This window comes from Spinacia oleracea, chromosome 1 (genome assembly GCF_020520425.1).
Source record: "Spinacia oleracea cultivar Varoflay chromosome 1, BTI_SOV_V1, whole genome shotgun sequence".
NCBI classification, from domain to species: domain Eukaryota; kingdom Viridiplantae; phylum Streptophyta; class Magnoliopsida; order Caryophyllales; family Amaranthaceae; genus Spinacia; species Spinacia oleracea.
In genome coordinates, this window is record NC_079487.1 from 126,714,911 (window position 1) to 126,726,051 (window position 11,141).

At 36.9% G+C, this 11,141-nt stretch overlaps 1 protein-coding gene and 2 non-coding genes across 6 annotated transcripts; all 3 read left to right on the top strand.

Annotated features, from left to right (window-relative positions):
• The first annotated feature begins 949 nt into the window (after window positions 1-949).
• On the top strand, window positions 950-7,875 carry LOC110782926 (uncharacterized). 4 transcript variants are annotated; one of them, XM_021987199.2, is made up of 15 exons: window positions 950-1,372; window positions 1,513-1,911; window positions 4,152-4,263; window positions 4,455-4,567; window positions 4,645-4,767; window positions 4,854-5,020; window positions 5,188-5,263; window positions 5,877-5,963; window positions 6,621-6,701; window positions 6,811-6,843; window positions 6,972-7,025; window positions 7,128-7,169; window positions 7,252-7,330; window positions 7,428-7,498; window positions 7,580-7,875. In XM_021987199.2, exons 3-15 carry the CDS (start codon window positions 4,167-4,169, stop codon window positions 7,658-7,660), a joined length of 1,104 nt encoding a protein of 367 aa, XP_021842891.1. In that variant the 5' UTR covers window positions 950-1,372; window positions 1,513-1,911; window positions 4,152-4,166; the 3' UTR covers window positions 7,661-7,875. The 4 variants fall into 4 exon arrangements, with proteins under 4 accessions (XP_021842891.1, XP_056682922.1, XP_021842892.1 ...); XM_056826944.1 differs by having other exon boundaries at window positions 1,642-1,911; XM_021987200.2 differs by having other exon boundaries at window positions 1,709-1,911.
• Window positions 7,876-8,911: 1,036 nt separating this feature from the next.
• On the top strand, window positions 8,912-9,029 carry LOC130466399 (U5 spliceosomal RNA). Its single transcript, XR_008926633.1, has one exon. It is a non-coding gene; the product is annotated as a U5 spliceosomal RNA (small nuclear RNA).
• A 1,866-nt stretch (window positions 9,030-10,895) lies between these two features.
• On the top strand, window positions 10,896-11,056 carry LOC130466430 (U1 spliceosomal RNA). The gene has a single exon (XR_008926662.1). It is a non-coding gene; the product is annotated as a U1 spliceosomal RNA (small nuclear RNA).
• The last annotated feature ends 85 nt before the right edge of the window (window positions 11,057-11,141 follow it).

An 11,141-nucleotide genomic window follows, 5' to 3' on the forward strand; every position in this document is an offset into this window, starting at 1 on the left:
AGTGAGGGTTGATCCAAACCACCTGCACATAACAGGTTCCACTAGGTCCAATGGGATGCCGATCTGCCACATCCGCAGCTTGTAGACATTGACATGATGATAGGGGTCTGCTGTTCCATCATAGAGGGTGGGCCAGGTAGGTATTCTCAACTGGTGCGGGATCGTTACCCTGAAGATCTCGTCGCAGAAAGGTGATGCAGCATATCCCTTGCGAGGCTCGGTCTCGATCGGTGTTGGTGCCCCTGGCAACTTGGATATCAACTTCAACATCAATGAGCATTGCTTCTCCAGGAAATTCATGCGATGGGCTAATGGGTCGCTGTCTCCTTTATCATGAGGTTTGGGAGAAGGCGACTTGTAGCGGGACGCATACTTTGAACTCTTCACAAATTTCTGTTCTTTCTTAAGGTTTTTGATAGAGGCCTTCAAGGAGACATTCTCTGACGCGAGTCGGTCGTTTTCTGCTTTTTGGCGGGCCAACTCTTCTTGGGCATTGACATAGGTGGCCCGCATCTCTTCTAGTGTCGTATTTCCGGATGACATTTTTGTTTTTGAGGGATTTCTGAGGAAAACTTAGTTAATGTCCCATAAACTGCGCCAAAATGTTTCACACTTAACTACTCCCTCCGTCCCGGAATACTTGACCTGTTTTCCTTATCGGGTTGTCCCTTAATACTTGACCTGTTTCTAAAAATGGAAATATTCTAAAAATATTATATTATTTCTCACTTCACCCCTATTAACCCACCTACCCCCTACTCCATACAAAAAATAATTAAAAATCCCTCTTAACCCACCTCCCACTAACTACATTAAAATAATACCCCACTATCAACTACTACCTATTTAATTAAATAAGTCAATTTAAGTCCCTTAAACTCTGTGCCGGTCAAACCGGGTCGAGTATTCCGGGACGGAGGGAGTAAGCAAAAGAATAAAGGAAGGCGATAAAGGTGACAACACTGGGAGATGGTGTCCACCAATCTACTAAAATTCCCAAGTACAAACTGGAAAAAGGGCTTGAATGCTTGTGAACTTGTATCTTTGAGCTGCATCGGCTTGTTCCTTTTACAGTGCTTGAGCAACGGCTAAGTTAGTTGAGAAGATCCCTATAAAATAGGAGGCAGTTAGCAACCAACTCCTCCACGTATTCCATAGGTGCTTTGACTCTATCAATCATTTATGGCGGCGCTGCAGCTTGGGCTTATAGCTCATCGTCTTGACCTAGCTTCGTCATAAGTCATAACCATGTCGTCGCTCTTCTATCGTTTGTCGCTTCCTTTAGCCACGACCTATCCAGGTGACACGTCGATACCTATGGACAAGATTATACCTGGGGACACGACATGATCAGCCAACAAGCGGTTACGAGGTTAGTACAAAACGTAGCCTAATAAAAACCTTCGCATATCGTTCACCAAAAACACAATTTTTTCTTATACATTTCATTGAACACTATATTTCATTGAACAATGTCTGGATCTTCCTCACTTTTTGTTATGTTTAAGCTAGTTGTTTGCAGAATCGGAATACTTATGACTTGAGTGAAATAGAAAGTGCACACAAAGTGCTTGATGAAATGCATGTGAGAGATGTTGTATCTGGGACTTCACTGATTTGTTGCGTATGCTAATATCTAAGGTTGGAGGTGATGGAGAATGCTATGAAGTTGTTTTCACTTACAGTGATTTTGGGGTTCAATTTGCAGTGCATAGTATAGTCGTCCTGTTTAACCAATGCAATTCAGCAATTGTTCTTTGAGATGGAGAGGACAGAACAAATTGGGGTGCTTACTGCATGAATTTATTCTGGGTTTCTGGCCATGGAAAAGGGACTTATTAAAATCATTTGCAAGGCACGTGGCTGGGTCAACGCCGGAATCATAAGTCAACTGAAAGAATTCCGACAAAGGTAGTATGCTGTATTGCTGTGTGTTCATTACATTTTTTTTATATATATATATTGGTAGTTTTTCACAAAAGTTTGTGTTTACTCCGTATAACTTGGGTACTCCGTATTACGAATGACTCAGTATTTTCCATCAAAATTTATACGGAGTAGGGAACATTTTTTTCTCTCCTTTTTTGGCCGCTTCCATACGTAGTTGAAGGCACGTCTTTGAGGCTCAAATTCTTCCATTTGTTTGTTTGTGTTCTGGGTTGGTTAATTTTGATGCATGCTAGCATATTCCTTAGCATTTATGCGAATTCTTCTGTTTTATTGATTTTTTATGTATTTGAAGAAGAGAATTAGTCAGTTAATTCGCCTCATTAGGACATGTTCGGTCTAATTATTGGGGACTCATCTGCTTCTGGGAAGTAAACTGCTGACTAAATTATGCTTCTTTTTTGTTGCATTTTGTGTAATGTCATTATGTAGGGAAATAGGAAATGGTGTAAATAACTAAATACCAACTAGCTTAGTTATTAATCCATCTAAATGAAAAAATCTTGTATGTCATGGTTGTACATAGAAGTCAATTTGACAATGGGGTGATTTTGGTCACTAAGCCTGCTCTTTACAATACACTCGTAGTCTACAAGAGTTACCAGCTCGAAATTGTTTGCAAGCCGATCATTCTTTTTTTTATACTTTGTAGTTGGTGTTATAGTTTTCGTGATTGTAGAAGTACTTTATGTAATTGCATATGTTCATGGAGTAAATAAAAGTTAACCAAGTCTACTCCCTGCATTTTTTTATGGGGGCTAAGGAATAAAAATGAGCAAATGATAAAGATATTAGTTAAGATATTAGTTTTACAATGATTACGTGACAAAATGTAGAAAAGAAATACTAGACTTGGTAATTGTTTTACCATTCAAATGTGTGTGAGAATTAAACATCAAGATGTTGACAACAATACCGTTCTTTGTTGATCTTGTTAGCCACAGGGCATCGGGAGGTCTAGGTATATCGGAAGTTCTAATGGGAAAAACCAAAGAAAAGAATGGAAAAGTGAAAAGTGGCCTAGGTGGGGCTGTTTTAGACAGAAAGCATAAAGAAAAAAGTGACATTATAAGAGATAAATGGAAGTCAATTCCAAATTTTTGTGTTACTATTTCCCATCCTTGGCTATTTGTCTAAAAGACAGGTTAAAACAATTTAGGAATTTTCAGTTTTTAATATATACTTCTATATATATAATTTGGAGAACACTTCCTGTGTCAACCCATTTGATTACTTCAAGGAATAAACATCTCTGTTGGTAGTACTATTTTATCTATATGTTTGAATCCATCAGACTAAGAACTCTAAATGGTGCTTCTATATCTCTATGTTTGTGTCCAACTTGCATCCTCTTCTCCACATTGCATAAGGAATGATTGATAGATATTGTACAATCTGAGTTCTATGCAAGCAAGGAGAAAAATGGGAAGTAAACTGATCGAGAGTTTGGAAAGTATGAGGGATTTGATAATGTTCCGGAACATAAGGCTTATATCAAATTTGTTGCTGCCATTGCTTGTGCATGGCATTGCTCATGAAATGTCGAGTCCATTTCTGATGGAAGTGATCAGTCGTGCTTTGTGTCCTGAAGAGTCTTCCTGCTCGTATGCACTTTATTTGAATAGTCTTCAACAAACTGTAATCCTCTCTCATCGTTTTCAACTTTCATCAAATAATCTCTTTCTGTTGACTATATTACATTGTTTGTTTTGAGGGATTTGGGGGTTAGGATTGTTGATCTGACCCATATACCTTGAGTAATCCATGGTGGTTAATACCTTTCTTTTAGATGTCTGATTGATAAAGAGAGGGGATTATCATACATCTTAAGTTGCGATATATTAGTATATAACATGTAGCATCAGTTAAAGATTTGTTTAACCAAATTGGTAGAGGGCTAGAAGGTAAGAGTTTGAGTTTGAAAACAGGCCTGTGAGCTCACAAATCATGTCTAACATAAGTTACATATGCTGTTTCTCTGAATATTTATCCCTAGCATGGAAGCTTTCTTAGGATGATCCTCATTCTTCACGAGTTATGGTATAGGAATTGTTATCAATTAGTTACTCCCCTGCCTCTTCTGTCGTCTTGTAAGATTATATGTGGTGTATATCAAGTGAATGGTTTTGCTATGTTTCAGTTGTTTCTATAAGCAGTTTTGGGAATGGAATTCCTATTTTTTGACATAACATTTCACTTTGCAGGTTGCCGGGCTTCTAATGATTCCTGTACTTCCACTCTTGTGTGAACTTTCGGATGAGTATGGAAGGAAACCGCTTCTCCTTTTGACTATGTCTACTTCCATTTTCCCTGTTGGTATGTAATTTTATCTGCATCTCTCTCTTCCTCTCTCTTTATTCTTTACTTGTACTCTTTACCATCATCCTTAGACAGCAAATCAGTATCTCGTATGTTTGACAATATGGCTTGTTTCCTTGTCCTTCAAAAATTGCCTTTTACAATTTTGATTGTGCTGCTCATTATCTGTTCTCCTTTCTTCGATGCAGTTCTTCTTGCAATTAACAAATCCAGGACATTCATTTATGTATACTTCGCTCTTCGTTGTCTTTCCTACATTCTAAGTCTCAGGAGTGTTTTCTGCATTGCTATTGCCTATGCGGTAAGGTATTACTCAAATTGTCATTTAAAAACTATAGATGATGTCGATTACTAATAATAAAGTTCACTCTCTGATAGGCAGATGTAGTTGAGGATGACAAGAGAGTTGCAGCATTCAGTTGGATTACAGGTGTAATGTCTGCTTCCTATGTCTTGGGGAATTTGCTCGCAAAGTTTGTTCCGGGAAAGTACATATTTACGGCATGTTCTTACCTTAAAATCTTCTTCATAGTTGACAGTTATGTTGGTTGTTATTGTTTCTCTAACTGATAGTATTCCATTGCCAGCTATCAATTCCTCTCTTGATCATGTGCCCACTCTTTATTCAACTATTTGTGGCAGAGACTGCTAGACGGGCTCCTATGACAAAGCAGTCACTCTGGTCCATCTTTTTTAAGTCCATCAGAGAGCGTTACAATTCTATTAGATATGCTGCTACTATAGTGTTTACCAGGTATGGTTTTTTTTAGAAGACGAAGTTCTGCATTTCTCTAGTTGTTAACTTGTTTTATCTTGGCATTGTAAGTGAAGGACATTATTCAACATATAATTACCCTTTATTTTTCACGACGATTTGATAAATCTTGGATGCTAATCTTGATAATATTCTTTTTGTTCCAGACCTACACTCAGGGGCATTTATCTGGTTTCTTTCTTGTATGAGTTTGGCATGTCTGGCATCAGCAGTGTCTTATTGGTATGTTTCTTCAGTAGCAAAGATAGTTCTCATGTTAGTAAATTTATGGGTTTTACCGTTTCTAAATTGAACAAGTGATGTTTGTTAATTATGACTTCGACTGTTTTATACAGCTCATTACAGCTGAATAACACTCACACAAAAATAATACTCCGTCCCTTCCATTCTACTTCAAGTGCCCCCTGTTAATCTTGATTCTTGAATATATATTAGGAAATTGCACGAAAGTGAGATGTCTTTCTATTTTACTAGAGACTTCATGATTTGAGTCTCAAAAAGAACTCATTAGAGTAAAAATCTGTTGAAGATATCCTTACTACTAGCTGTCTTGGTAAATGCTGCAGGCTTGTTGTCTTGCTACTTGATTGCGCGAGAATATTTCTCTTTAATGCAATCAGACTATGACTAAGAAATGCTAGTCTATAATGGACTTCCAATTAGAAGACAAAACTTCGCGAACTTTTGGTTTGAATTGTACATGGACTTATTTTGCTTCGTTGGAGCACTGAACATTGGCTTTAATTTCTCAATCCAACTAGCTTTTCATGTTCAATCCTGTTGTTTGAGAGTACTACTGGAAATATATTTGACTTTTAGATAACCTCCTTTGCAGTTCTACATGAAGGATGCATTAAATTTGAACGAAAGTAAAACTTCAGAAATTCTGATGATTGTACAAGTCGGATCAGTTTTCTCACAGGTACTGAAGCTTTTTCTTGTTTTATAACTTCAGTTGCCTTATCTTTATTTTTATACTTCAGTTTATTGGATTCATTCTTGTTCAGTGAAGAGATTTGTGTAAATTGCTATGGCCAGAATCGTCCAGTTGTTTTTGGAATAGTTGTACACTTGTACATTCCTAATGAGAGAAGATCAGACCGTGATACATAAAACAATCTATGGAATGGAGAAAAGAAGTGAAACTTGTGTGCCCAAGATATTTGTTAGAACTAGAAACTGTGTATCTTCTTTCCACAAAGCACACTGGTTGCATCTTTATGCCCTGAAAATCAATAAAACTCGGCAACAACTTTCAAACTAAAAAAGATAGCTATTACCTTCTTTGTTAGTTCTTCTTTCCAATCCGTCTTCTATTGACATATTTCTCGATCTCCTTGAAAGAAGATGCAACAGTAACCTTTGTCATAGTATTCTACGGGTGCTATATCTGGTTTATTTCACTTTCTTTTGTCGCTGATACTCGATGTATAGAATCATTAGAATGTGTAGAAAATGAGTGAAGCACTAAACTACTATTATTTTTTGCCCCTAGTTCAACGTATTAATTCCAATCTTCCTCTGATTAACATCTAAATAACCTTGCTTATAATATGTGTTCTTTTGGTTTTGGCTTCAGATGTTGATAGTGCCAGTAATTAATACACTGACGGGGGAGAAGGCGATACTATCCATGGGATTGCTGGCATCTGTGACTTATGTAACTTTCAAAACCTCTAATTGTCATCCATATATTTGTTTTCATTCTTTCATTACTATAACATCTCTTAAAAGATTTCATGATCTCAATTTGTGAATTTGTTTTACAGGCATTTTTCTACAGCATGGCATGGGAAACTTGGGTGTGTATTACTGAAGCAATTAACTAAGTTTGCTTACAAAGTTTCTGCAGTTATATGACTTGATTATTTGCATCAAACTTGTAAAACCTTGTATTGTTGTTGTTGTTGTTGTTATTGTTGTTTTGCAGCTCCCATACATCAGTGTGTCGCTTGGACTAGCATATGGATTTGTCAAACCTTCAGTAAGCTACTGCTTCTCAGTGTTTGTAGAAAAAGTTTTTCTTGTGTTTCACTTACAATGTTTATGAATTATGTCGTATGTACGCTGCTCGGTTGATCTTCAGATATGTGCTATTATTTCAAGAGCATCAAGTTCAAATGACCAGGTCAGTAACTTCAGATTTTAACAATTCACCAGCAACCTTCTTTTTTTTACCAAATGCCTGAAAGATATCTCTGAGTCTGCAGGGAAGAGCGCAAGGATTCCTTGCTGCAGTGGACTCAATAGCAGGTTTCATATCACCACTCATTATGACACCATTAACTCGTAAGTTTGCGTTTCTACTGCGTATTAAGTCAAGTTAATACAACAGATTATCCACCTTTTAATAATCCCTACTCTGGTTCACATTTTGTGCCTCCAGACTGGTTCCTATCAAAGAATGCACCATTTGACTGCAAAGGTTTCAGCTTGGTTTGTGCAGCCTTCTCAATGGTACCCCCTCTCTCTCCGTGCTTTCTCTTTCTGTCCGTCTTGCATTGCTTTTTTGTGATGGAATGATTTTCTTTGTTACAGATGGTTGCGTTGTTTGTTGCTATGCCGTTAAAACCAGAAACAACATGGAACCACGACCTCAAAGTAGTTCTTCTTACTTGAATTGTGAATAGATCATTTGCAGGAACTCTGTCAAAGTAGTTTCAGCTTGGCAATGTATTTAGCAATTTTATTTTAGTGTAAATATTTTCTACGATGCTACAAAAAAAAAACGATATTATACATTTTTTCTTGAACTTTTTGTAAACCTTCTGAAATTTACTACAAATGTTTGAGTTGTATATTGTTTAAGGGTCGCATTAGTACCCTCTTTTGTCTCTTGCTTCACATAATCAAAATTGCACTCCTCTAACTCCAAAACTGACTCTGAATGGGTCTCCAACTCTAAATCTAAGTCGGTCTCTGACTCTGAATTTAAGTCATTCTCCAAGTCTGAATCTAAACCGTTTTCCGATTCTAATCTACGTCGTTCTCCGGTTCTCTCTTACAGTCACAAGCACCACCAGATTACCTGCAAAAGTCCAATATAATATGTTCATTGATTTGCAATTTAGAGATTCAATGTTCATAATGCACAAATGTGTTGAACTTATAGATACAGAAAAGACACATCAATTAATTAAGAAAGGTGCACCAAAAAAAAAAAACTTTCACAATTTACCAAAAAAGCATTTTGGATGTTAAAACTTTTCAAATGTAATGCGGAGTGCTAAGGTGAACCTCTGATTGATGCTAAAAAAAACTTTTCATAAGCGGGTATTTTTCTCCAATGGTGAATCTAGATATCTATATATTTCTTTTGGACTTGTTTCGAAACTCAAATGTCCATTTGTGAGACTCTAAAAACTTGATTTTCATTGTCCAAAAAACATACCTTTTGAAAGTCATCATTTTTTATAACTCATCCAACGAAGGCTCATATTTAGCAAAACTTTCTCTCCTTATGAGCTCTTACTTGAGCCCCCCAATTGAGATGATCTTATGTAACAGAGAAGTGTGACAAATATTTTGAAATGGATGAGTACAGACTACTAAGCAGGTTTGAGTTAATGAGTTATGAAGCCTGACTCCTCATTCTTCAACAAAAAAAAAAACTAAGCATGTCTGAGTCACCAAATATCAGTTTTAATCAATGTTGATTAGTTTCCATAAATAGGTAACTAAACTTTCCATATGACAAAACACACAAGTGGACTACTCCGTATTGTTTTCGTTTGTTGCTGAAATGGGCATACTACTCCGTATAACTGTAGAAGAAAGGTACTCCAGAAAAGTCCCACATCAGACAAAAAGTAAGATCCATACTACAACAGCAATATAAATAACCTCAGCCATTTCTTATAAAATTCACGCAGCCACGCAGCGAGCACAAAGCGAACTATTCTTTCGCCTTTTACTAAAGAATACCGTGTGTTCGCTGCATTCAGTGGCATACGTTTATTTTTGGAGGGGGTTCCTTTAAAAGGGGCTTCCAGCAATAAAAAGTGTAAGAATTGAACTGTTGTAGTATCCCTTACTATGATGTACCTATGGCCCCAGAAAAGGATCGTTCTATTGTATTCTTAATTACCAAACATTTCAAGATCGGTACATTAGCCTTTAATCTGAGCTAATTTTTTTTTTATCAAAACGTATTGACATGAATTTCTAAGAATCCAAAATAATATACTTCTACCAAAACCTTCTTATGTTAACCACGAAATCCAACATTTTATTCATTGTGGAAAAGCAAATAGCTGTTGCACAACAAAGTACATTGTAGAAGTCAATTGAAAATAATCTCTCCATTATTGTAACTTGCCAGGATGTAGGAAGGTTTACATTTCAGCTGTGACTTTTTTTATCAGCGCACAAACATAGACTAGTTTGTTTGTCTTTCTCAACACTCACTCATGAGATGAGGCCATGAGAAAAACGTTAGCTACGGAGTACCATATAAGTAAAAGATAGGTAGACAATTATGAGAGAACAAACATGGAGTTATGGTTAGTGATAACTATAACGACATGCATTTCAACCTAATTAATACCTTACCTTTCCTTAAGGTCGAAACCGAAATTGAAATATTGGCCTCCAGGACCCCAAGACATACCAATTATTACAACCATAATATGGTTAAGAAGATCATTTGCATAATCACAAGCAGCCCTTAGAAAACTGATATCTTACAGTGGATAATTGCAAACCTGGTAACGGTCCCAAGCTTTTCGAGAAAATTAAAGGAGTCGTTGGAGAAGTAGCAGAAGTTTCCGAAGGTGCACTTTCAAAGATGCCTTATCTTAAGGCCTGCTTCATTTGGAGTACTTTGTGGCTGATTTGGTATGGAATTTTGAATGGAACCATGTGAAGGGAAATGAGGTAGATCTATCTGAGATGCAAGAATTTACCATTGTGATGAAGTATCCACTTCAAGCTCATATTTCTTCTAGGAAAATCTTCACATAACATGTCAACCTATACTCAATGATAGGATAAGTTGACCTTGGTAGGCAAATAGCCCCCCCATACCATACTATATTACTATCACCTTGTGCTTCACCTCTGCAGCGCTTCTCTTCCATGTCAAGGCGTTGCTGCTAGTTGTAGAAGATCTTTCGCCCTTGTTGGGGATTGCACCTCTTTTCGGTTGGCACTTCTAAGTGTAAACCATAATTTTTTTTCATGTAATAGTTCCTGCTACCAACTTAAAGCACACTCAAGTTCAAGAAGTAACCTATCTAGTTATCATAATCAGCAGTTATCAAGAAAGCCCTTCAATGCTGTTTTCTAGTTATAGTCATATTCAATCTTAGAAAAATGCAGTACTAGATCTAAGGTCAGGAACTCAGGCTAGCCTACTTAAAATTTCCCATCAACAAGCTAGATAGGATTACACAGGATTACAGGAATCATATGTCTGCATTCTACTTTATAGATCAGATGGCAGATGAACACATACTAGAATAATTCCAGTGATTGGTTAATGTTTAGATACAAGACGATACATTTCAGTCATGTAAACAGTAAACCCAATCTTCTCTATCTTCCCTAGTTTCAGAAAGCTCAGAATTTCTGAATTCAAACTAAGGCTTTATAAGTTTTTATATAATTTATGTTCTGTACACAGTTTCTTGTTTTTTTAGCTTGATCAATTATGAGTCTTTCTTGTTCTAGTACTCCATCTGTAGTACTAAGTTCAAAGAGTAAATACATACAAAAACGTATGTGTTTGAATCACTAAGTTAGCTGCAAAGTCGTGGAAGTTAGCTGCAAAGTTGGACCTTGTCCCACATCAATTAAATAATCGGGGCGTATAGGAAAGATGAGTATAAAAAGGAGATATGTATGCCTAAGCAAATTACTTACCTGGACGGGGTCAATGGGCGATCATGAAGACTCATGGCCTAGATAGGTGACCTCCATTGCACTTTGGAGGGGTGCCTGTCTAACATCTTCCCAAGAGGAAGAGTGTACGTCATAATTTGTGATAGCGGGGGCCTGCGTTCGCGCGGCCCCTGATCAATTTTAGTTAATACTTTAATCATTTGCAGGTGTAACTAGTTTACAGTGTAAATCTGCCACATATTTAAGAAATTAGAGTAAA

Coding starts and splice junctions, on each gene's coding strand:
- LOC110782926 (XM_021987198.2), top strand. CDS start 3,352: ATGCAAGCAAGGAGAAAAATGGGAAGTAAACTGATCGAGAGTTTGGAA. Junction 4,264..4,454: donor TACTTCCATTTTCCCTGTTG/GTATGTAATTTT, acceptor TCTTCGATGCAG/TTCTTCTTGCAATTAACAAA. Junction 4,568..4,644: donor GCATTGCTATTGCCTATGCG/GTAAGGTATTAC, acceptor ACTCTCTGATAG/GCAGATGTAGTTGAGGATGA.